Below are 25,854 nucleotides of genomic sequence, written 5' to 3'. Positions count from 1 at the left end.
TTTTAAAAGGATGAGTTTAAAAACAATTAAACTGTCAACCCCAATAGCTCGATTTCACGCATCTCCACTAGGTATGCAAAACTGAACCCTGAAAGATCGACTCTGACTGGGTTAATCTTCCTGGTGGTGAAGAAATACCCTCAGATGCTGATATACTCACTAGAGTCTCAGGCTTCAAGCGAAACATATCTCACCAGTCCCATAATGGCTCCTGTCCAACTGGCACACTCAAGCGCATGGAATGTTCCAGTTCCAACATTCTGTTCTTCCATTGGCCAGAAGCATCACTGGTCTACAATTTGCTTGTTGCAGAGGAGGCTGAATAGGGCTAAAAGTACATGCTTGTGGACAGATATTTGGAAGACATTTTAATAGACCCAAAGCAGAGATGGGCTGCTCTTCTAACAATGTGGCCCCTCTGGCCTAAGCATCCACACCCTCTTTTTAAATTGGGAATTGTCTGGAGAAAGTACCTCGCAGGTTCCATTACGGGTCTCACATATTAGGCAGAGTTAAACAGATTAAGGTCAGATGAGATGACAAGCTGCTCTAAAAGCTGCATTTGGATCCCAAACATTAGACAGCAAAAACAAATTTCAAAATGATGGCAGTGAGCAAGACATGGGCTCAGGTATGGTTTTCAGATCAAATGTCTTAGTAAATACATGGGTCCCAAATTTCAGATGCCAATGGTTCATCTACAATAACATCTTCCTAGAGAAAAGCAGTTATGTAGTACTTTAAAGACTAACAAAATAATTTATTAGGTGATGAGCTTTCATGGGACAGACCCACTTCTTCAGATCATGTCCTTACCAGAACAGACTCAATATATAAAGTGCTACAAGACTGTTTTTTTGTTTTGATAGAATACCTGGCGCTCTCTCACATCTTCCTAGAGGAAAATGAGCAAAAGGTGGGTAGAGACAGACCTTTAGTCAAAATGGCAGGTCCACCTCCAGATATTACCAGAGAGCATACCAGAAGCTCTGTCACCTTTTGACATGTTTCATTCTTGCTATCTGACATGCACTTTTTGTTCATTGCCACATTTAGGGTCCTTATTTCACTTATTAATAGGCACATCCCACTGTGTGGTTATCACGACCTTTTAAATACGCCTGATGCTGACTTTCAATTTCTTTTACAAAGCAGAATATGAAGCATAAGAGGCGGGATCTTTCTCCAGCCAAAGCCAATGGCAGAATTACCACTAGATTCAAAGGGGATGGAATTGGACCCCACGTGTAAAAACTGTAGCAATCAGATATGTGTCTCAGAGAAAACAGAAAGGCCAGGAAAGGTTGCATCTCCTATCCATGCAGAGGCTTTTAAATATTGTATTGAAATTTGAAAACAAAGACATTACATTCACATGAATTTTTATTATCTTTCAACCTCACCTAGCAATGTCCTGCTCTCCAGACACCCAGATACTCTGACCTTTTCTGGCTCTAGCTGGATCCATCTAGGTGATGCCTGAAGATTTTAGGCCCAGCCTTTCATTAGCACAGTAAGAGGAAAGACTAGTAGAAACAGCAGGCGTCTGAGGGGCTACAGAGCGCAAACAATTCAGCTACGTCAGAGAGGTTGTCCATTTGTTGACTAATTTCAGAGAGACTCCTCTGGCTGAGCTGTTACTGAATAGCCTAAAAGAAAGCAATTATACTGCATGTTTGCATACAGACATGTTCTACATTTTCCAGCCAAGACTGAACATGTGTAATTATTTTTCGGCATCAGCAGCTAGTGGTTTTATCTTCTCAGCAGCTTCAAGGACAGACTGAAGGCTCACTTTGTCTCCAAATTCTCTCTCTCGGTGCTCCAAGAGAACACCCTAGTGAGAGGAAAAGGAAAAAAAAAAGTGCAGTGATTCCTTTGCACATTTAAAATGACTGCACCATTTAGGAACTCAAAATGTTATTTTTCACTTTCTAGCTGAATAAAAAGCAAGGAGGGAAAGAAGATATGATCCAATTGCTCAGATACAGGATTAATAAAGTCAATCAAGCAAATACATGACTTTTCCCTCTTACCATCGATGTTAGGGCAGGTATTATGCAAGGATATATGTTGTGGCTTTTCCCTATAAACATTTCTTACAGTACATTTATGCTTCCATCTCAGGAAGATTAGTGCAAATTTCAAGTAACATGCTCAAGGCCACGGGAGCACTAGTAAACTCTAAACCGTGTAGTTACATGTACAAATTAGAAGTTCCCATAATGCATGGAGATAGCTAAAAACAGACAACTGACTGTGTATATGTATGTTTGTTATGTACTTTCCATAAATTATTTTTACAGTGGTAGCACCTACTCTTTGCCACCTTCAAAATAGATACCTACTCCTCCCCGCTTCTAAATCTTGCTTTGACGAGCTGTGAAATTATTGAACAAGTAAGTGTTTCCTGACAGCATTAATTACCAAGGATTCAATCTCCAAAGATGACTAGTGATGTTTTTGGATGCCCAACTTGAGACAATTAAAAGGACGGCCTGAATTTTAGAAAGTGCTGAGATGCTACCTTTGAACATTTAAGCACAAGCTTTTTCCTATTTTATAATCACAATTTATATCTGCTGTATGTTTATCTCCATTTTTTAAAAAAGATCATAGAATACCAGAACTGGAAGGGACCTCGAGAAGTCATCAAGTCCAGTCCTCTGCACTCGTGGCAATACCAAGCACCATCATTCTATCTAGATCATCCCTGACAGATGTTTATGTAACCTGCTCTTAAATATCTCCAATGATGGCGATTCCACAACTCTCTAGGCAATTTATTTCAGTGCTTAAACACTTTGATAGTTAGGAAGTTTTTCCTAATGTCCAACTTAAGCTTCCTTTGCTGTAAGTTAAGTCCATCGCTTATATACTATAAAGTAAGACTTTAGGACAGTGGTTCTCCAACTTTTTGGCCTATAGCCCACCCCGTTCAACATAAACCTTTCTACAGACCACCAGCCAACAACTCACAATGACAAAATGTGTTTGCTTATCTCTAACTACTTTAAATGCTAAATTATTCACATTAAGCTACTGGAGCATAATAAATACACTGCTATAACACATGAAGCGGGTATATTTAGATCTTATTGCATATATCATGTTAGTTTGCCAAACTTCATTTTAAATCAAGTAAAATATCAATTTATGTCCAAAACAAAAGGATTCCACATTGTCTTTATTTATGGCAGGGTTGAAAAACCATTTTGGGTTGGAAGTCACTGACCCACAGCAAAATCAGTTGGGGGCCACACACAGGTGAAAAGCAAAAACACAGAACAAAAAAACCCCAATCCTCCTTGACATGGCCCACGACTCTGTCATTACAAGGTGCACATCCATCGGTTGAGCAGAACTTTATGTGAGCTATGAAATGTAATTTTTAAGAAGACAGGAGCTCTTAAGTGGAGAGCAGCATATGGAAAACCTCCTTAGTGGGTAAGTGTCAAAAACATTTGGAGGCGATTGTAAGAGATGTGTTTTCAAGGGCAGGCCAGCTGATACAAGTGCATGTGTATCTGTGTTCTGTGAATGTCATTGCCTAAGACAAGGGATGTCCCAGGCCCACAACTAGAACAGTGCATGGCAGAAATTAGTGTCTATGGCCTTGTCATGTGGGTCTAAGAGGAAGTGGCTAAAACAGGAGGTCTTTTGGACTCTCACAGGGGGACAGAGAAAACTAACGAGAAACAGGATGGAAGAAAAAACCTCCCCAAAGTCACACAGTACCTGCTTCCCAGCACCAATCACATACACGCCTCCCAGAATGAACCCTTCTCCTTCCAGGTTACCACTGTAACCGTTTTTCCAAGCACGAAAGAAGTTCTGCCAGACTCCTAGGCGGATAAAACCCATCAGCAGCATTTTTCGCTTATGAGGACCATAAAACTTTTTCTGCAGGAGAGAACGAAAACTCAAAAAACACAAAGAACAAGCACATCAGGAGATTTCCCTAACTGTAATTAAGGCAGCCAGACAGCCTCTGCAGCCAGAAAGGTTTCTAACCATTAATATTTGGGTATATGGAACGGAAGTATGCTCTTAGTAATCTTACCAAGACAGAAGTTCCTTTAAACCAGTAAGAGGTCACCTACTTTAAACACAATCAGCAGTGGCCAGTTGTTTTGTCATTGCCCTTCTGGATTTATGGACCCGATCAACCCACTGCATTCACTTCCTGGACATCCTGACTGCTCAGAGCAGCAGTGTGTTTTAGAAAGAAGGGGTTTGTTTTGAACTAGTGGGCAGATCTCCCTCTGGCAAAGCTTGGCTTTTTTTTATGCCCTGGAGAAAAGGGACAGGGTTACTACCTCCCACCATTTTATCTCCATGCACAAGGCATTAATTGTTTATCTTTAAATCCTTGCTCTTGGAATTGTGCAATTGAAAGAAGTTGAACTTTCCTCATGATTCTGTTCCTAACCCTCAAAGTTGGAGAGGTAATAAGCTGGATGATATGACCCCAAAAAGTCCAAAAACAACAAAGGGCAAATAAAAGAACCATAGACCATGATTTCTTAATTCCCCTCAGGATTTTGAGGGTGTGACACATGATTTTTGAACTCCCAGGGTTGGCAACAGCATAAGTTTTCAGTAAACATAGCAACAAGCAATGATGTTACTACCATTATTTGTTCTCTGAATGCTGCACAGCAGCTAATGAACTTCCCACACCCTTCTATTTTATTTTTTATAGTCCTTGGTTTTAATACCACAATGATTATTGGACAAAGCAAAAAAAGATTAAGCAAAAAAAAAAAAAAAAGAGAAAAGTAGTTGGCTGATCTTACTGTTTGCTTAGGTGCATGGGGGGGGAACCATGCAAGAACATGTTAACAGTACACAGAACACAGACAGCTTAGCTTGTAAACTGAACAAAACACACACACACATATATGACAATCTAAGCCGATTAACTTCTTAAGCTACAAAGAACTATTAAATCAGTTTCCAGACACCCAAACTCCATTTCAGCCACTCTATGCAGATTGCCTAAAAAGGGCTGGTGGATATAGATACTGACTCAAGCTAGAACTCACGCACAAGTCTTGTGTGGAACAAGCAGTGCAGTACAAACATACCTTTTCATCCAGAAATATTTCCCCTTTGAAATATTGCTGAAAATCCTCCACTTCAGTCCCAATCTGTTCTTTCACGACAGCATAAAGGGGGACTCCAAGCTGGTCAAGCTGAGGTTTGAGAGAGGAAAGCTCAGCAGCCTCCTAGAAGACAATGAGCGTGACCTTGGGTTTAGCCTCTGGATGAAAGTCTGGACATACAGAATGCAGCCACTTAGGTAATGGTGGTTAGAGGTGCAAAGTGGATGTAATTAACTGTAATCAACAGAGCATATAATTGAGTTCCATTCCATGGCCTTCTTTTGGCACAGATACCGGTTCTGAGCACCACATTTCAAAAAACGTGCGAGAAATTGTAGAAGATTCAGAGAAGAGCAACAAGAATTATTGAAACAAAAAAAGCACTCAAGTAGTACTTTAAAGACTAACAAAATAATGTATTAGGTGCTGAGCTTTCGTGGGACAGATCCACTTCTTCAGATCTGTCCCACGAAAGCTCAGCACCTAATAAATTATTTTGTTAGTCTTTAAAGTGCTACTTGACTGCTTTTTTGTTTTGATAGCTTACAAACTAACATGGCTCTCTCTCTGTCACTATTCAAGAATTATTAAAGGTCTTGAGAATCTGAGCTATGTGGGAAGACAAAGAATTGGGCTTGTTTAGAAAAGAGAAGACTCAGAGGGAAGGTACAAGCCAGTGCTGGCAAGTCACGTTACAGCTCTGTGCCTCAGTTTCTCCATCCACAAAATGGTGAATAGGCATTGATGTGCCCTTTGTGTGCTGTGTGTAGATCAAAGTGTGCTATGCAGCTCTTATTGCACCAGGAAGAAAGGGGAGAGTTATTTCTTCTAGTGCAACCATGGAACTGTGTTTCCTCTCTTTGCACCTTCACGACGCCAGCAGTTATGCTACTTCACATGTTCCAGGCAACGTGGTAGCAGCAGCAACACCAGCCTACCTATGGGTTTTCCACCCTATTTGCTCCAACATTTCCGAGCCTCCAATGCAGGCTCCAGTGGAGAAAAAGTGGGACCAAGAAAGAGACAGTGGCTGAGAGGGGTTTGGGCCTCTGAAGGGAAGATATGGCCTATGGCCTTTGCTGTGCAAAATAACTCTGACACAAGACTTACTGCCTTAAAGGGCACCCTCTGCTTTCAACCAGTTTATGAGGAAAACTGACTGAAGTGCCTTGACTCAAGGAATTGTTGCCGCCATTTAGGGAAAATATCAAGAGTTCCAAGCAGACCACTTAGGGGAAGACAGATGGCAGAACTCAAAGCCAATACAAGGCAGACATCAACAGGCCAAAGTTAGTCTGTATTGGTAAAGGCAGAGCTCCAATATGCTACTCCCAATCCTGAGACAGAAAGCTCAGGGGAGATAAAGAGAAGAAATGAATCAGGGTGAATCAGCCCCATGACAGATAGGTGAGTAGGGAATGGGAGGCACACTTAATACTCCCATTTTTGAACATGTCCGCCAGGGAATGATGGAAAGACTCATTGGACTCACCCTGCTCTCTTCCCCACACCACCTGTTTGCAAAGTCCTGTTAAATCTTTGGTGCTCTCCCAAAACCAAATTCTTGGACTCTCTCTAACAACTAAGCAAAATCCCAACACAACACAACACAACACAACACAACACAGCCTGTGCCAACCGCCACTCATTTGAAAGAAACCCACCTCTCTACTCCATGATAATTATGGAAGATTCTGAAAGAGAAAGCTGCAGACCATCCCTACAGTATTACTTGTGAAAACAAAGCGCTACCCCATGATCAGGAACTCACAACCATTACCCACTCCGTAAGCTTGGGGAGCCCTAGGCACAGAGGTGTGAGGAACAGAGGTAGGTAAAGAAGTGAGAGTCTGCCTGGCTTCTTTAACTCATATCAAAGACTAATACAGTTGTGCCCTGATCTTAGCAACAGTGCCCACGCAAGACAACCAACCTCTTAAGTCCCTGAGGCAGGATATGTACCCAGTCAGTCTGGGAGATGGAGAGCAGACTGAACAGTGGAAATTCCCTTTCTCGTGCTGGGCGGGTGCGGGAGACTGGCCCTTCCCTGCCAGTTGGCAAACCAGGTGTGCAGCAGAAACATCCACCCAGAGCAAACAGGGAGTAGCCAGTGGGACAAGTCAGTCCATCACAGTCCCCTCCCTGGTTTGCTCAGCCACACTTCACCCCTTACTTAAGGCACAGTGAACCTCTTCAGCAGAGCCTATGGCATTCAGCACACCCATGGCCTTTTTGCCCACTTAATCCACAGTATAGCCATCAGCCAAACCAATGCTTAAACAGCGTTTTTCTCTTCCATGTCCCTCTCAGAGGCAAGAACCTCCCCACTGCTGGTGTCACAACCGCAAAGTAGCAAGAGCCTGACAGTGGGCTTCTCTCAGATCACAGACCTTTCTTCCTCCACTGGCAACCTGTCTCCCTCCCTCCCCACTCACCTTTACACAGATATTTTTAAGAGTCATATCAAAACTTGGTTAAATGCGAACATTTGATGACAGTGTTGACTGCTTACTGTCAAGGGACTGGACAGTGAGGGGTTACATGGTGACACACAGAGTTTTTACCCCTCTAAGTCACTGGCTCAACTCTACTCCCAGGCCACATGGCCTGATTCTCAGAGTTCTAACTGCAATGGATTTGTGGGTGACCTCCTCAGGAGAGGAAGCCCATGGCGTCAATACACGCTGTTGCCCTGTGATGGCCCACATCTTGGGACCTGAGAGAAGCACATGGCCAACCTTAGACCTAATCCTTATGCAAAAGACAAGCAGCCACGTCTCTTCTGCACAATACCACCACTACAGTTGAACCTCCATCCTCCAGAACACCGCTGGTACAGAGAAGGGAGCGGCTCTGTGCCCCTCCTCCCAGCTGGGGAAATGGAATCACAGCAACGCACTTTCCCCAAGGCTGTTCCCCACCACTCCCATAACAGCGGGGGGTGGTGCTTGGGAGAAGCCGGGGAGATGGAGCCATACATACCTCTGGGAGTGGGGTGCCAGATAAGTGTCCTACCTGCTTTCACCCCCAGACCCCACAACACCCTCCCCGGTCTGGCAAATTCTTTACTGCCACATAGGTGGGGGGAGGGATATCTTAGTGGTTAGAGCATTGGCCTTGTAAATCCCAGCTGGTGAGTTCAGTCCTTGAGGGGGCCTTTCAAGGTTTTGGGACAGGTTAGATTTAAAAGAAAAAGCTTGTCAAGGATAGTGACAGGTCCTGCCATGAAGGCAAGGGACAGGACTCAAGGACTTCTCAAGGTCACTTCCAGCTCTATGAGGTAGGTATATTTCCATGTTTATAGCCTGGCTGCCAGATGGAAGAGGTTCAACTATACTTCTGAAATCTAGCTTGGTAAACTCAGCAGACAGGGCCAAGATTAAGGAACAGACTCTTAAAGGCACAAGTCAGCAGAAGATGGGTCCCTTACTGTCCCTTTATATTTCTGAAAATCTCCCCTCTGCAGGGCAACAAGGGGTGTGGCACCCCCAATGGTGGCCCCTCTCCAGGTCAGAACTGAGCTTCACTGGTGTGGCAATGGCCGTGAGGGGGTTGGAGCTTCCTCTGCTCTTGCCTGCACGCTACCTGTTCTGTAAGCACAGTGTTTCAGTGTCTCTTTTTCCAGGAGAACTAACTTCATAGAAGCATACCATGCTTTCTAATATTATACAGTGTAGGGATTAAGCACACCTTATAATTAAGTGGTTGCTAGCCTAATTGCTCTTTTTTATTAACAGGTGAGTAACTACGTAATTGTTCTGGTGGAAACATCTTAATAAGCGACCAAAATACAAAGGAGGTTTTGCATGCAGCAGAGTACTGGGCAAACCGGGGTAACAACAGATGTGGGAACAGCTGGCTGTTCCTTCCTTCCTTCAAAAGGATGGCTTTAATGTCCAGAAAACCAAGCACTGACTGGAGCAAACTGAGGATATGTGTTTCTGTGTTTTCCAAGGCTATTTTGTCAATGAGCTGTACCAGGGAGATTCAGGCTCACCCATTTCTGGGCTTCTCTTCACCACAGACTGCCCACCTAGCCAAGTTTAAGTAGGATTTGTATGGCTAAATTCTCATGCAGTGTGGATCAGCATAAGCCCATCCTAGCCAAACGATGTATGCTGAGTTATACCATCTGACAATCTAGCCCACAATAGTGACAAGTGGGGACAGAGATAGAACAAGGCTCATGTTTACTTGGGAGCAAATCTGGGAGTAGAAACAGGATTTCAGATATGCAAAACTCATGTTTTAGCTGAGTGCTCCCTGGCTACATCTAACATGAAGACCCATAAACAATGCCATCCTTTGTGGGATGTGGGGTCCAGGACAACCCCCTCCCTCTGCCCCAGGCCTGCCTCTTCCTGCCCCCACCCTGCTCCACCCCGCCTTCCTCTTCCCATCCCCTCCTCCTCCCCCAAGCACCCTCCTTGAGCGACATAACCTGGGGCATTGCTGGGGGGCTGGCAATCACCACAGGGGTCATCCCCCTACTCTCCTCACCACATTTACTACAATGGTTAGAAGTGGAACCACCCAGCTCCAGCCTGATCCATTCCCTTGCCTTGCTGCTGCATTGCTCGGGGGGTGGGGAGCAGAGCAGGCTGGGACTGGGTCACTCAGCTCCCCACAGTTCCCATAATCCCCTGGGCCACCCTGGGCCCCAGTGGGCAGGACAGGTCTGCACATAACTAGAACCAAACTCTCCATGAATTAACTCACAAATCACTGAGAGTACCTCTCTGCACAAAAAGCATCCAGGTCTCCGCACAGCCATGATCACAGCACCATTCTTCTTCCACAGCTCACCTGCCCTGAATGTTCTTTCTTCTGCTGAGAAATGGCACAAATTATGGCATCTATTTACAAAACTAGGACTTCAGATGAACAACCCAAAGCAGGATGAAAAATTCCCAGTTCAACTTTCCATGAGCTTATATGTTATTCAAGAGAGGGGGGAAGGATATCAAATTGTATTTAAATTACAACTAAATATTTCAAAAAATCCATTTGAAATATCAGTTTGATCAAGATCCCTGAATGCCATCTCTTGTTTTGCACATGGGAGTCAAGTTCCCAGCTCTGCCAAACATCCTAACATTCCATCCCTGGCTTTAACCACCAGTTGTATGTATTATTTGTGTACCTACCTTGAATAATATTGCTTATATTCAGAAACAAGAGCTATTGCACAAACAGCAACCCATTAGTTTGTGCCACACGCTTCAACACCTCTCATTTTCAGGCTCCTGTTCTCCCCTGTGTTACATAAGTTTCATTTTAGCTCCACTCAAAGTCAAAGGTCAGCAGTGCAGAAACAGGCCTTGTCTTTGGATATAATTTATACCCCACAATGTTACTTCCCATTTAAGCACAAAAGATCCTCTTTCAGTCCCTCTGTGTGCACATGTTGATTAGAGGTCAACAGTTTCACTTCAATTCTGTCTCCAGCTAATATTAGATACTGAAAACCCCAACAAGGCACACACTGTTTCCACCTCAATTGACTCCTGCATGTGACCTCGTACGCTCAAATAATGCTCCGCCTTGTTTTGAGCTTTTGATTAGATTTCATGGATTAACAGAACTAAACCTGCACACCGCCGCGGGGAAGGGTTTGCAATTTTTATATTTTTTTTTAGACTGTTTTCACCCTCCTGCTCCTATTATCAGGCATGTGATGGCTGACATAGGTTGGAAACTGGTGTTCTCTGGGAGATGAGCATCAAATCAACTGGAAACACAAGTTGTGTGACTGTTAGGCAGAAGAATTACCTTGCTCACATAACAAATGGTCAGCAGGTAGAGAAGTCTGCAAAAGATGATACAGAACCACAGAACTGTATAGGAGGCCACATGGCTTACTGGGGAGAGCTCTAGATAGGGATCAGGGAACCTGGCTCTATTCCTGGTTCTGTCAGCTCGCTGGCTCTAGGCACGTCACTTCACCTCTGCAATGCTTCAACTTTGTCTATGTGTAAAATGGGGATAATAATACTGATCTGCTTTCTAAAGTGCTTTGACAGCTGTGGATGAAGAGTGCTAAATAAGAACAGGGTATCACTATCCTTCATTGGCCAGCCATTTACTTGACACCACAATCCTCAAAATTAGATATATTTTTAGTGAGGTTTGTCAATCCAACACAATCTTCCCCTTCTCAACAAAAGGCAATTACTTTCCACAACAGTTAAAGAAGCAGGGAAAGACAGGAGTGGTTTGATTCCCTCCCTGAACTGCTAGTAGATAGGATCTAGCCTGGGCAGCTAACTCTTCCGAATACAGCTCACTTGGCTAGAAAACTTGGGTTTCAAACCTGGTCTTAACTATATTAACTCCTCCTAGGTACTTTTATAAACTCCATTGCGACAGAATGTGAGCTTAGATTTCTAGAAGAATCCAATTCTTACCTTCTCCTAGAGACTTCAGCTCTGTTGTCTCTAAAAACTCCAATGAGGCTGCCTTCGGTTTGGTGAGAAACAAGTCTGTGTTAGCAAGAAGTATCCCTGTTACTGCTACGCCAACAGCTCCAAGACCAACTGACCAGATCCCCATTGTGAATAGCTCCACGTCTGGCTGGGAAGACATTTCTGGAAATAAGAGGAGGAAGAAGGAATTATTCTAGCTGCTGGAGAGATTCCAAAGGGGAGGGATGGCAGAGAGAGGTGGGAAAGATAAGAAGAGGAGTCAGCCAGTGGTACCCAGCCTTACTGCACAGGAGGGCCATATAAAAACCTAAACACAACCGAGTGGGGGGCCAAATTAATTTTACACATTCTAAAAAGATTTGAAGTCTCTTCAGATTTATATTTTACATTCAGCTCCTCTGGCATGCATTTAGATGCAAACAGCCTGTGTGCAGTATTGCTTACTTACATACTTGTGTAAACTAAAATAAGGTAACCATGGTGACAGGTTGCGTACCTCTGACTCATGCCCTTCGGCACAGGTAAAAGGATAGTCTCACAATGAAGGAGATCAATGTTCAATTTCTTCTCCACTGCTGATTTCCTCACCAGTAAAATGGGGTATTCCTTCTTCCTTGTCTCACAGGGGTAAAGAGAATACAGACTGTGGGGTATTCAGTTCATCAGACTGTGTAGAATGGTTGTTAGAAAAAGGGTCTCCATAACTACAGTAACAAAAGAGGACAAGAGGACCACTCAGCACGTGAAGCCCTTATTGTAAAACATGGCAGACAGTTTACCCCAAAGGCATGTTGCTAGGGCTACAGTGGGACCTGTCTTTTTTTGGTCCTGATACTTTTAAAAAAAAGTCCAGTGGATTTTACAAATACGCTACAGTCCATGAGAGTAATAATCACAGACCATCAATGCACAGTTCAGTGCAATGGGCTGTCTTGGCTCAACCCTCCACTGAAGCTGTGGAGTGAGACAGACCATCTCTCTGAGTTAGGAGCACTGAGGCAGATCACAGAACGTGACTCAGCCTTACAAATACACTCCAGACAGCACCTCCTGCACATTAAGGCCTCTGCAATTTAGCCTTGATGGCTACAGTTATCAGCTCATGAAGACATGTCAGGAACAAACAACTTAACCTTAGCCTGGCTGGTTGAAAAAGATAAGGCAGCAATGGAAACAAACAAGTGTACTGCCAGTCCCAGCATCAGCCAAGGGTGTGACGAACTATTTGCACTTCACCAAAACACTGGTGTCATTTTCTCTAGCTCAAATAGTTTTATTAAAGTTTAGACATACGCTTCCTGCAGGACCCCAAGCACTCCATCATCCTTACGCCTGCCAACAGGCAGAACGCTTGAACAGGCTACCGTGCAGAGCAGCACTTGTTTCACAGAGGCTATGTCTACACTACAAGATAAATTCGAATTTATTAAAAATTGATTTTATAATGCCTTTTTTTAAATTCCACTTTGAGTATCCTCACTTCTCAGAGACTCCCAACAAATTCAACATATTGCTTCCACACTGAAATCACCAAACATGGACTGTTGCAGCAGTGCCTTGTGGGAACCTATCCTAGAGTTCCCTCAGCCCCACATTCTGAACCAGGAGTCAGGTGCAACAGCACTGTCAAGTTTCCCAGGTCCCTGAGAAACTGACAGCACAGCAGCCCTGGTCAATTTCCTGACTTCCCCAAGCTGCAGGACCTTTGAAAGGGACAGCGCAGCAGTCCTGGTCAGTTTCCCAGATCCTGCTAGTAGCAGGGAGCTGCGAGCCAGGTGCAGTGCACAGCTTTGTGGGATACATATGGGACGCTTGTAGAGACTAATAAATTCAAATGAAAGACATGACACTTCCACACTAGCCTTTGTTTGAAATTTTAAACTTGAGATTGATGCTATACCCATCCATTAATATTGACATTTTGTTATCGATTAGGGCAGACCAAATTGAGCTAATGACATTTCCAATGAAGACAGTGACGTTTTGAAGTCAAGCTAACTCCCTTAAAGTCGATTTTATCTCATAGTGTAGATGCAACCTGAGAGAGCAGCACTTATGAACTTTGTACAGAAGAAAATATTAGTCACTTGCCATTGAAGGGATTAGTGGAATCCAACCAATGAACTGAAAATGGTATAGAAGGAATATTGCTTGGATGACATCTGTTACTCATCAAAGTGCTTTGAGGGTGGAGATTCCCTGACACCAGCCCTCACCTCTCACTAAAGAGTTTGAGTTACAACTGGTAAAACCTCCTAATTTCAGAATTGCTAGTATTTGTGGCAAAACTGCTAAATGACTTGGGAGAATTTAATCATTGCTTTGTTCTTTTTGTGCCTCCATCAAGGAAGAGACTCCAGCCTCTGCCTCTTACATATCTTGCATTTAATGATACCAACTGGGAGACAAGGCCTGTTTACACATAGTGCATAAAGGGAGCAAGCCTTGGCCAGCTACAACACAGAAGTCTTTACCCAAGGACAACCCTGGTTTCGCCTGACAGTTTTTAAAGGTTAAAGCTTTTCAACAGAATTCCTTATCAGAACAGTGATTTTTAAATTAGTGACCACCTACTGAAAGTGGCCCTGACCAGCAAATGCATTTTGGAAATGTCTGTACAACTCTGAAAAGAAATTAACAGAGTGCCAACTGCCAAAGCTTGTTTGTGGTAATGTAACCTGATATTAAAATAAGTACTGAGGAAAGCCTTGGCTGATAAGAGTCCCTTGGTATCCCCCAAGATCCAGAACTTTGCTCCATTCAGCCTGTTTTTCCTATCATCAGTTAAGAAATTTAATCTTTAGGCGTGAACCTTGTCTGGTCCTGTGTTACTATTACCTGTGTGCGAGTGGCGGATGAAAAAAGTGGAGGTTATCACCCACCAGCTCCTTTCTTGCCAGACCAAGCAGAACTGTACAATTCTTGATTCCTCAGATTATTGCCAGTGATTGGGACAGATTATTTTTAACATTACACTTTGCCATGAAAGATTTCCCACAAAGCACTCTATCCCCACCATATCACCTCCACTTTAAAAAGTCACAGTCAGATCCCTAGCACGTGTAAGTGGAGCTATGCTGATTTACACGTTTCAGATAAGACCTGGAGTTTACAATTCTATATGGAGTTAGTTTTCATGCCAACAGAAAGGACAGCATTAGCGTGGACCAAGTGACAGAACTTTTTCAGCTCTGCTAGGTTATTTTGAGGTTTCTTTCTTTGTTATCAGAAAGGCTGTTCTAGAGAAACCAAGAGCAAACCTGATGATCAAGTAACCAGAGACATGAAAGAAACAGCTTGCTCCACAATAACATGAAACTCCTGCTTCAGCTCAGCAGAGTGGCAATCAACAAACTGGGAAGGATACTAAATAATGCATATGTGCAGCAGCAACTGACAAGATCAATAAAACACTGGCAGACTGGTGAGCTTGAGCCCTGAAACATCTGTTCGAAGGCTCAGCAAGTGAGAGATAGTCTTCTCCTTGCGGTCTGACTGCTCATCTGCTGTTTCATGGCTTCTCCTATTTTCGCAGATCAGTTTCAAATTTCACAGTGATCCGGAGCACCACAATATGAATGATTTTTTATTCAAAGCCATGAGGATCTTTCCAGGTAAAAAACCCAAAGCATCCCACAACAGCAGACTGTAAACATTTGAAAATGATATACTCACCCAAACCCATGTGGCCAATGTGCGCACAAAACAACTTTAACATTTGAACGTCATTTGTGCCAGGAGAGAAACAGGAATGATCCAGGGGAAAAGACAGACAGCTTCTATGTGCTACAGCCAGTCCTAATCAGCCTCCTTCAGCTCTTCCTTCAAAAGGCAGCAGATTAGGTGGGCAGTACCAGGCAGGATTCCAGCAAGGAACCCTTTGTGTTACTGCCAGTGCATGGCTTGGAACATGTCTGAGCAGTACTCATCACATTCAAATGCGGGCTGATTACAAGAGATACCAGCTGTCGCTCAAGAGATTAGACTGTTTAAAAGGAATTCCTTAGAAGATGCTGAGATGTTGGAGTCATCTTCGTTATATTGTTACTCTCCTAGGTGGCATGTCACAGGCAGCCCAAGGGAACACCATAGCACCGAGAAGACAGTTGTATGGTATAATGAAGGAAACTTCATGCAGAACTGTTATTAATATTATTAAGGAATTTTAACAGTAAAATTCTTCCCTCCATTTCTCCTGTTTTCTTCAAGTCTACTTTTAACCTTCTAAAGATAAAGCAGTATCTGTAATCCTGGAAACAAGGTAACCATACTGGAAGGAAGGTTCAACAAGATACACAACCATGTTTTCAGAACTGGCTCTCTAAAAATCATACAATTACCTCTAACATGTACATGTCACATTACCAGTTTTGCCCAGAAGCTTCTCTTCACAAGAGTCTGTTCACAGGTATTGTTGGTGCCATTGTAAGAATTGGAGAAAGACAAGATGTCTAATATGCGTGAGCTCTGCATGACAGACACATTTTTCTTTGAAAAGTACATTCAGTAACTCCCTCCTCTGTCCCTTTTTTGAGATATCACATAGGTTCTGACGCAACAGCCACATATTTTACATTTTGTCTGGAGTATGCCGCTCACCATCTTTGGACATATTTGTACTCACAGCAGAGCAAGTCCAGCTAATTTGTTTGTTCACCTGCCAGATGCTGTTCTATATTTTGCCATTTAGTTGCAAGCCTTTTTTTGCGTGTGAGCCTTTGTATGTGACTAAACAGGCGAAAACATGGTTCTCAAATTTTCACTTAGAAAAAAAAAAAAACATTTCCCTTATGGACAGAAGAGGAATGTAACTGTTATTAATATCACAACCTAGACAGTGCAGTCCATATCAGTATTAGATAATAGTCTGTATAGTATCTAGGACTGTGCTATAGGCTGCTTCTACACAGCTAATAAATGGCCCAAAATATGCTAATGAGGTGCAGATGTAAATTCCTGGCACCTCATTACCATAGGGTCACATGATTTGGAGTCCGGATCTTCCAGACTCCAAAACAGCGTGTAGAGGCACACCCCTTGGGGGGAATCTTCTGGAAGGGGCCGTGCCTCTACACGCTGTTTTGGGGTCTGGAAGAGCTTCTTCTGGATTCCAAATCATGTGACCCTATGCTAATGAGGCTCTGGGAATCTACATCCATGCCTCATTAGCATATTTCAGGCCATTTATTAGTGGTGTAGAAACAGCCATAGTGAAAATGGATTTATTGTTCCAGCCAACTAGTCATACTCAGCAGGTCAAAGAGACACATGAGGCTAGCGTGCTGGACACCACGGTACTAGGATAATGTTTTGCTTAAAAATTCTGAATGCTTCTGTTTCACCCTGCCAGCCACCCTTCATGAGTAGCAGAAGGAATGGCTTGTGCCTTTGGTAGATACACATCTGATAAGCTGGTAAGTGCATATCCTGATGTTGAGGTATGAAGCGACTATAATTTCTAGTGGTCATTTCTTTCATCTTAGTAGGACAAGGTTTTATTACGTTTGCTATATCTGTATTACAAATTTAGTTCCACTTCTTGTCTGCATTGCAAATTAAGATGTATAAAATTCTTTTGTAATCTCATCAGCGAACATAGAGCCCTTTCTAAAATGTTGAGTGAAGAACCTGTGCTTAGTTAAGGATAAGTGTGAAAACCATCATGAACATCTAGGGGGTCAAGCAGAAATGAGAGACAATCAGACAACATCCATCCGCTGCTAAATAAGTAAGCAGAACTGATGACCCTGATGTTAAGGCAAGCATCCCTGAAAACAAGATAACAAGAGCCCACAGAAACCAGCATGGAGCAATTTCCAGATACAGTTATCTGAAATGCTGACAAAGAATGATGACGGAAACAACACTAAGTCAAACACTCATCAAGCAATAATGGATTGCAAGCTGACACAGTGAGATCCATAGACTTGAATGGCAAAGAATTAATATAAAGAGGAGGTGTTTTCGCCATGGGATTTTGGGTTCCATCTTGCAAAGCATCAGATGGCTGACCAAACCCAACTCCTTCACTCAGGTCATTCTAACTGGCCATTAGATTCGTCTGAGTTACAGATGGGTAACTATAACAAACATCAGCAGGACTGGAAGGTGTAGGGGTGTGTAGATGTCTATGCTGCTCTTCACATTTCAATAAATGTGGCATGATGCCCTTTCCCCTGAAAAAGAGCCTGTGCACTTCTTATAACATTTGGTGGAAAATGCGAAAGGGGGAGGTAATTCTGCCATGACTGCTTGGCACATAAGACAATTCATATATATATTGAAAGCATACATATATTGAATCACATCACTATCCTGGGGCCAGTGGCCTATCATCAATATGGGGGACAATCCCATCCAGAGGATGGTTGGGATTGCTGCCACGGGGCCCACAAAAGCACCCCAATTTGTCCTCTGGATGGGATGGCTCTCCTGTGGGGTACAGTGAAAGGGATAACGAAAGAGATTAAGGCCAGGTCTGCACTAGGAGGTGAAATAACAACACAACTAAGGTATACAATAATAAAAGAGTTGTGCCTGCATTGTTGAATCAGAGTTGAGAGGCTGAATTAGAACCCATTGTACGGCAAAACAGGTATTTCTTGAAAACTTTAAATCCCAGCACAAGTCTGTTTTTTAATGTGGCCACTTCCCGAGCTGGTATATTACTTCCCAGTACAGTAAACTCTTTGATATTCGGCATCCATGGAACCATGAAGTTGCCAGATAATCAAATATTCTGGATAATAGAGAGTTCAGTACTCATGCTGGGTAGGAGTGCAGAGGAGCCTGCCATCTGCATTCACATGCAGCATGAAGGGATGTAGGGCAGTGCTGAGTGGGATGCAACCCCTGAGGGGTAGGGCTGTAAAAAACTCCAGCTCCCTGTACAGAGAGTAAGCCGTGCTAGTCTATACACCATCAAAACAAAAAGCAGTCAAGTAGCACGTTAAAGACTAGCAAAGTATTTTATTAGGTGAGCTTTCGTGGGACAGACCCACTTCTTCAGACTATAGCCAGACCAGAACAGACTCAATATTTAAGACACAGAGAACCAAAAACAGTAAGCAAGGAGGACAAATCAGAAAAAGATAATCAAGGTGAGCAAATCAGAGAGTGGAGGGGTGGGGGGGAAGGTCAAGAATTAGTCTGAGCCAAGTATGCAGACGAGCCCCTATAGTGACTCAGAAAGTGTCCTCCTTGCTTACTGTTTTTGGTTCTCTGTGTCTTAAATATTGAGTCTGTTCTGGTCTGGCTATGGTCTGAAGAAGTGGGTCTGTCCCACGAAAGCTCACCTAATAAACTACTTTGCTAGTCTTCAAAGTGCTACTATACATAAGGATAAGGACATTGAGGTGGAAACCAAAAACCTAATTAATTTTCATTACTTTTTATAAGTTAATTGGACAGAACTGTATAACTAGATGTTTAATAAATGAGGAAATCAGCCAAATTACTAAAGGCGTTCCTGCCCAAGTTCAGGCACTTCTGCATCAAAGATCTGTAATATCAGATCAAGCAATGCAATTAAGTATTCATCGTTGGTATGATACTTTCAGGGGATTGTCACCCACTTAAACCTCCATTTTGAACATTGCCAAGGGTGGAAGTGCTATCTCTTTATTGCCAAGCGCTGTCTGTGTTGTTAGATGCACAGAATGTATGCCAATTAAAACCAGAAGCTCATGTAGTAACAAAATTCACCTTGAAACGGTTACATAAGGTATCAAATGTAACATGACTCATCCAAGAATTGTTCTGGAGCGGTCAAAGATGGATAATATAGTCTGCATAAGTATTAGATAATAGTTTGTATAATTCATCAGACAATGTTTTGCTTATACATTCTGTGTGCTTCTGTTTCACCCTGCCAGCCACCCTTCATGATTAGCACGAAGGAACGGCTTGTGCTCTGGGTAGGTATGCATCAGGTAAACAGTAAGTGCATACCCTGAAGTTGATGCATGAAGAGACTATAAACTTTTTATGGTTATTTATTTTATCTTAGGATGACAATGTTTTCAATGCCTGCATTACAAAATAAATTGTGTTTCTGGTCCACATTACAAATTAAGTTGTGTAAAATTCTTTTGTAATTTCATCAGTGACCATATGACCCTTTCTAAAATGTCATCTGATCTGAATTTCTTAGTCAAATTGTGTGGTCATGAGTGAAGAATGTGTGTATAGTTAAATGTGAAAGCCATCACTAACATCCCAATGGTTAAGAAGTGAGAGACGAATCACAAAATATCTGTTGTGCTCGATGCTACGTTATGCCTGATGCTCAATGAGTAAGCAGAACTGGTAATCCCTGAAGATGAGATAACAGGCAACAGAAACTAGTATAAAGCAACTCCCAGAGACAGTTGTCTGAAATACTGATTAAGAATAATGACAGAGACAACACTAAGATAAACACTCCAGTGATAATTTATTGCAATGTAACACAGCGGGATCCATAGACCTGACGGGCAAAGATGGGGTGCTCTGCCATGGGATTTGGGGTGCCATTCTGCAAAGTATCGGCTCACAACTAACAGAACCCAGCCTCTCTACTTACGCACAATCTACCTGGCCACGAGATTGGTCTGAGCTGTAGACTGGTAAGTATAACATCAGCAGAACTGGTGCATGTGGGAGGAAATGACAATGCTGTTTTCTTGCTGTATTTTCAATAATCGAGCCCTACTGCCTTTTCCCCTGAAAAAGAACCCATGTGTTTCTTATAAACGTAGAAGAGAGCCTGTGTATCCATTGTGAAACATCCAAAACAATCTCAGAAGCATCAGCTGTAAGAGACATGGAAGCAAATAGGTTTAAAGCTACATCACCCAGATATACCTGAATCCGTGGTGTGGGCAAAGCAATCCTGTCCATTGGATTATTTGTGGCGGTTGCCCTGAGTTTTGGAGCGTCCTGTGCTTCAATGGGATTTGGGGAATGGGCAGAGTGGGGGTTGACAGGAACACACCCAGCCCCACTCTACTCTGTCCCCCTGCCTCAGGGGACATGGGGCTGTTCAGTGCAGGGATGGGTGACAGCCCCACTCTACCTCGCCAGCTCCTGGCATCGCTTGGGAGAAGAGGGGTTGGGGGCTTTGAGAAGGAGCAGGGTACACGGTGGGAACTTGGAGGAAGAGGTGGAGTGGTGGGGAAAGGGCTGGGGTGGGGCAGGGCCTGGGGCAGAGTGGGGTTTGTTCCAGGCCCCAGATCCCCTAAAAAAGGCCCTGGATGACCACTCCCTAGTTTGAAGGGGTTTCCACTATAGACAGCTGCAGGAATTCTCTGTACACTGCAGAGCCAAGACTGGTGTCTGTAAACTGAAATCTGGTGCACTGGTGCCAGCACAGCCAACAGAACTGTAAATAGCGCAGAAACACTGGTCCCAAAAGATACCCTTGGGACTTTCTTCTGCTGCTTAAATCCTGTAGCAGCTGTCCTGAATGCAAGTTCCGAATGAAAATTTCATTCTTTTGCCTGTGCCTTTTGACCTTTATGGACTTTGCTCTACACTTTGCTTTAGTGTTTGGCACAGTCTACAGATGCAGGGTTCTAGCAACTGTTTCTTTTGTCAGAGGAGAAAAAAGCTTTGTTAGTAGTTTTGCAATATTCTATTATCATTGTTTGTGGGGCATAAGTTAGGGCCTCATTTTCTTGTCGAAACTTAGATTGCAAGGAGCTCTCTCTTCACAGCATGAGTCAGCCCCTCACAATTTAGAGCAACAAGACACAGAAGATGACATGCAAACAGCAATACAGCTTGAACTTCCCCAATCCGGCATCCTTGGGACCTGACCGGTGCTGGACCAGACAATTGTCTAGCAGCATTACCAACCCTTCCAGTGCTTACTGGGCTCTTAGAACATACAGACTTTAGAGGTAAATTACAGCTAAACATCAGAGAACACCGAGAGCCAAGACTGATGTCTGTAAACTAACTTTACAGGATCACAGGAAACTTTGGCCGCACCCATGACAAGAGGTTATCCAGATAACTAAAATCACACTGGATTGCGGGTGTTGCCAGACAAAAGAGTTCCAGACTAGCGAGGTTCAACCTGTAGCAAGGGATGGGTAAGAGTCATGTACACAGAATGACATGGTGATGTTAAACAAGGTCTTAGGGACCACACACCACACTGGAAGTATTCTGATGAGGCCGTGTTACAGTTTACATTAAATGTATGTAGCATCTTCGATCTTAGCAACACATTAGGAATTACTCTATCCCAGTCTAGAATCTCTCTGCTTTCCTTCTATTAGTCTTGTTATTCAGCATATAATTGGCTAATAAAAAGAGCAAATAATTGTGAACCACTGGATCAGAGGAAATAAGTAATAAGTGTAGGTGCAGCCAGGAAAAATAGCTAGTTAGATTTCAAGACTACTGTGAGATGAGCAGGTGAAAGGATTATAGCATCAGAAGTAGTTCAGCCAATCACAAAAGTGACTTGAATTCATTCTCTAACAGACCTCTACCAGCAGGAATGGGGATCAGTTTTGCAATCACACAAAAGTGATGCTAAAGGGACAAATTCTGACCTCAATAATACTTAGAGGAACAGAAACAAGTCCTTCAAAGAGGGGAGTGTGTCTTTCGTATGTTGCACACAGTCCCATGGGCATTTAAGGAACTATACAAATTATTTATTATTCAAAGTTCATGTTCTTTGCTCCTTAATACAGAACTCCAGTGCCACTATCAAAAGGAAAACAAGTTCTAACTTTACCTCTTTCTTTCTCAATCCAACAGGTTTAAACTTTTCTAGAAGACAATTCCAAATCCAATTTTATTGAAGCGTAATAGCTCCTTACACTTTGATTATTCAATCACGCATCTGAATCATATCAACAGGCTTCTCCCACATCCTCCATCAACCACAGTGAAGGAAAGAGCTTCTACTCTGAAGCTACATCATATTTGCAGATGTCACTATTTCTAAGGCAATGCCTTCCTGAAGACTCAGCACTTAGCAGCCAACAATCTATGTCCATACATGCACCATTTATTGGTGTAAAAAAAAAAAATAAATTCGGCAATCTGATCTGGGTTTCTTGCAAGTTACGAATTTACTACAGGTTGAACCTCTCTTATCTGGCACCCATGGGACCTGATACGTGCCAAACCAGAGAACTTGCCAAATCACACGAGGTCAAGCTTATCTAGCAGTAATACCAATGTTCCCATTTTTACCAGGCTCTTAGAAGACATTTAAGGATAAATTACAGCTAAACAACAGCACAGAATACTGAGAGCCAGGATGGGTGGCTGTAAACAAACTGTTTGGGACCACAGGAAACTGGGCACACTCATTACAAGTGAAAAAAACAAGAAGCCCTGTGGCACCTTAGAGAATAACAATTGGTTTGACAGTCTTACTTAATCTATAATGTGCCACAGGACTTCTAGTTGTTTTTTGCAGATACGGACTAACACAGCTACCCCTCTGATTCATGGCAAGTGGACATCCAGCTAAGTAAAATTATGCCAAACCACGGATGTTGTGGGACCAGAAAGTGCCAGATTACAGAGGTTTAACCTGTTCCAGATGCCCAAATTACTCAAGAACACAACTATACCCCAGGCTGCTATTGCTCCTCTCTACCTCGCTGAGATATGTTGTGTGGATAGCACCAGACTGGAACTCAGGAGATCCCTGTTTAATACCCGTTCTTCTAGAGTCCTTACATGAGATAAGGCACAATCATTTGCTCTCTGAGCTTGAGCTCTCCGTGGTCCAAGGGGCCTAGGAATACTTTCTCAAACCGAGGCTTTGGGGTGCTTGCCTGTGTTATCAGGAGGCCTCTGGTCACTCAGATGAAGCTTAGCAACGTCGTGGACTGCAGAGACCGCTACTAACCCACCGCCCCTTACGCAACCCACGTGCACCGTGCAGCCTGTCAGCACAACCTCAGGTCACCAAGGGTTTATCTACTGCACACAGCTCTGCTGCTCCCTCCACCTAATTGATCTCGAGCGCTGGTTCCTCAGTCGCTCCTGTGACAAACATGGCAGCCTCCCCCGGCGACACCTCGGCGGGCCGCTTTGAGAGGCTACAGAATGAAATCAACCGGCGTCCAGCAGCTCTCCGGATCCCACCGACGCTCCCCGGCCCTCGCCACTTAGCCCAGGGGAAGCCCCGCCCGGGAGCCCGCAAAGCCTCCGGCGGGGCGGGGCGGGGCGGAGCTGCCAGTGCAGGAGAGAGGAGATCCCTCCTGCCCGTCCCGGGCCCCGCCGTGCGCTGTCTGCACCCGCTCGGCCCTGCAGGGAGTGGGGCTCCTGAGCTCCCCCGCAGATACTCACACGGCCCCGGCTGCATCTTTCCCCCGCTGCGGCTGCGCACGTGCACAAGGGTCAGCTCCGCAGCCAGCGGCTCCTCCCTCCCCAGCGCCTGCGAGCCAGGCCCAGCTCCCGCGCGGCGGGGCATCCCCAGCCTGGCGCCCGGGTGGCCAATCAGCGGCAGGTGCCCGCAGGGCTCCCCGGGGAGTCCGCAGCAGACGCGTTGTTGGATGTGGGGCGCCGGCAGCGCAATCTGCGTGTGCAGAGTCTGCGACCAGGGTTTGTCTGCAGTGGGGGACGGACCCCGCGCAGCGGTCACCCTGCAGTGCCGGAGAAGTCCAGATAAGGGGGCTTTTCCTTCCAGATACTGTAATAACTCCAGCTCTGCGAACGACTTTCGTGGGAAACCCCCCTCCCCAATTTCAAGGTTAAAACATCAGTCCTGAAGCACCTTAAAGATTAATCATTTCCTTTATTAGGTAGTACAGAGAGATAGCCGTGCTAGTCTATATACTATCAAAACAAAAAAGCAGTCCAGTAGCACTTTAAAGACTAACAAAATAATTTATTAGGTGATGAGCTTTCATGGGACAGACCCACTTCTTCAGCTCATAGCCATACCAGAACAATGTTATGGCTATGAGCTGAAGAAGGGGGTCTGTCCCATGAAAGCTCATCACCTAATAAATTATTTTGTTGGTCTTTATAGTGCTACTGGACTGCTTTTTTGCTTTATTAGGTAATGAGCTTTCTTGGGGAAGGCCGGCTTCTTCAGAGTCTGCAGTAGAAATGAGCAAACCGGATAATTATAAAGCAGAGGGGGAGAAGAAGGGGTCAGAAAAGAAAGAAAAAAGAGCGCAAAAAGAAAAGGAAGGAAGTCACCTACCATTAATAGGAGCCTGGAAAAAGTAAATTAAGTGGGATGGCTACATTCCTGCAAACATCAAAGGTGGGGAAATTGTCCTTGTAGTGCATAAGATAATTGAGATCTCTTTGAAGGCCCAGGTTAAATGTGTCAAACTTGCAAATGAATTCCAAATCAGAATGTGTGTGAGAAAAGCGTTTAGATCCCTATGTGGATCCCTTGTGTAGCTGTACCCTATTTGCAAACATGATCCACAGATAGAAAGTGTATATCCACAGATTTGCAAGCTGAATGAGTTAATATGATGTACAGTTTGTCTGCATTAACTTGGCCCCTCTCCACACACAAATTCATTGGTTATATGCAATTGTAACTACACAAGTTGGACTGCATGGCTAGGAATCGAGGCCAGACTTTGAGTTAGCTTCCCTTCAGAGCTGGTAACTCAAGTAATTCCTCTAATCTAGTGTGTACACTGATGCCACAAAATATCACCAGTGAACTTTTAGTTCCCTAGTGCCTTCCCACAAACTTTCTTCCCAATGACTTTTTCTTAATATCAATGTATTGTCTGTTCCTGCCTGGAACAGACCTATACAACCCTGCAAGACTACAGATAGCTGTTTTATACCTACGTCTTAGAAAGAAAAACTCTCAGACTCATGAATTTGGAAACAGACTGACATGCAGTTCGTTATTGCAATCAACCGCACAAATCCAATATTGGACATATAAGCCATGAGAGAAGCTGCAGACTCAAACACTGCCCATAGCGCCTTACCACCGCTGCTATCCACCATCTGTTGAGACAAAAAGGGGCCATATTACCTGTGGATCGTTTTTGCAGTTTGAGTGAGGATACAAATTTTGTATCCCGGCAGATCTCCTAGTCATGTACCATTGCAAATAGGCCTTCTCAGTGTTCTTCCACCTAGTTACTGGCAACTTGAAATACAGGCAGTCCTCAAACTTAAGTCCTTGGTTCCCGAAAATTGCATCATAAGCCAAAACATCATAACTTGGAACTGCGATACATTCCACACCATCAGTTTTTGCTTGATAGAATACCTGAGCTTAAGTTTCAGAAGGTTAGTCATATTATTCTGTAGCTTCATAAATAACAAGCAGTCCTGTGGCACCTTAGAGAGTAACAAATTTATTAGGCCATGAGCTT

The 25,854-nt window shown here is 43.7% G+C and overlaps 1 protein-coding gene across 6 annotated transcripts; it reads right to left on the bottom strand.

Annotated features, from left to right (window-relative positions):
- Positions 1 to 1,365: 1,365 nt before the first annotated feature.
- PRXL2A (peroxiredoxin like 2A) lies at positions 1,366 to 23,977 on the bottom strand. Of its 6 annotated transcripts, XM_074999443.1 has the most exons (7): positions 23,840 to 23,974; positions 12,122 to 12,237; positions 11,516 to 11,695; positions 9,844 to 9,938; positions 5,091 to 5,231; positions 3,739 to 3,903; positions 1,366 to 1,837 (listed from the first exon to the last, which is right to left on the bottom strand). In XM_074999443.1, exons 3-7 carry the CDS (start codon positions 11,691 to 11,693, stop codon positions 1,727 to 1,729), a joined length of 690 nt encoding a protein of 229 aa, XP_074855544.1. In that variant the 5' UTR covers positions 11,694 to 11,695; positions 12,122 to 12,237; positions 23,840 to 23,974; the 3' UTR covers positions 1,366 to 1,726. The 6 variants fall into 6 exon arrangements, with proteins under 6 accessions (XP_074855544.1, XP_074855543.1, XP_074855546.1 ...); XM_074999442.1 differs by lacking the exon at positions 12,122 to 12,237 and having other exon boundaries at positions 23,840 to 23,977; XM_074999445.1 differs by lacking the exons at positions 12,122 to 12,237; positions 23,840 to 23,974 and adding an exon at positions 23,499 to 23,517.
- Positions 23,978 to 25,854: the final 1,877 nt, after the last annotated feature.

The sequence above is a fragment of the Carettochelys insculpta genome, chromosome 7, assembly GCF_033958435.1.
Source record: "Carettochelys insculpta isolate YL-2023 chromosome 7, ASM3395843v1, whole genome shotgun sequence".
Classification (NCBI taxonomy): Eukaryota; Metazoa; Chordata; order Testudines; family Carettochelyidae; genus Carettochelys; species Carettochelys insculpta.
The sequence above is the reverse complement of the archived record's forward strand: the minus strand, read 5'-3'. Positions and strand labels throughout refer to the sequence as shown.

What these genes read in the sequence shown, in the direction of transcription:
- PRXL2A (XM_074999440.1), bottom strand. Translation starts at nt 15,251, where the DNA reads ATGTTAAAGTTGTTTTGTGCGCACATTGGCCACATGGGTTTGG. An exon ending in CATTGGCCACATGGGTTTGG is followed by an intron (nt 11,696 to 15,208) that starts GTGAGTATATCA and finishes TCTTATTTCCAG; the next exon opens with AAATGTCTTCCCAGCCAGAC. An exon ending in TGATTGGTGCTGGGAAGCAG is followed by an intron (nt 1,838 to 3,738) that starts GTACTGTGTGAC and finishes TCCTCTCACTAG; the next exon opens with GGTGTTCTCTTGGAGCACCG.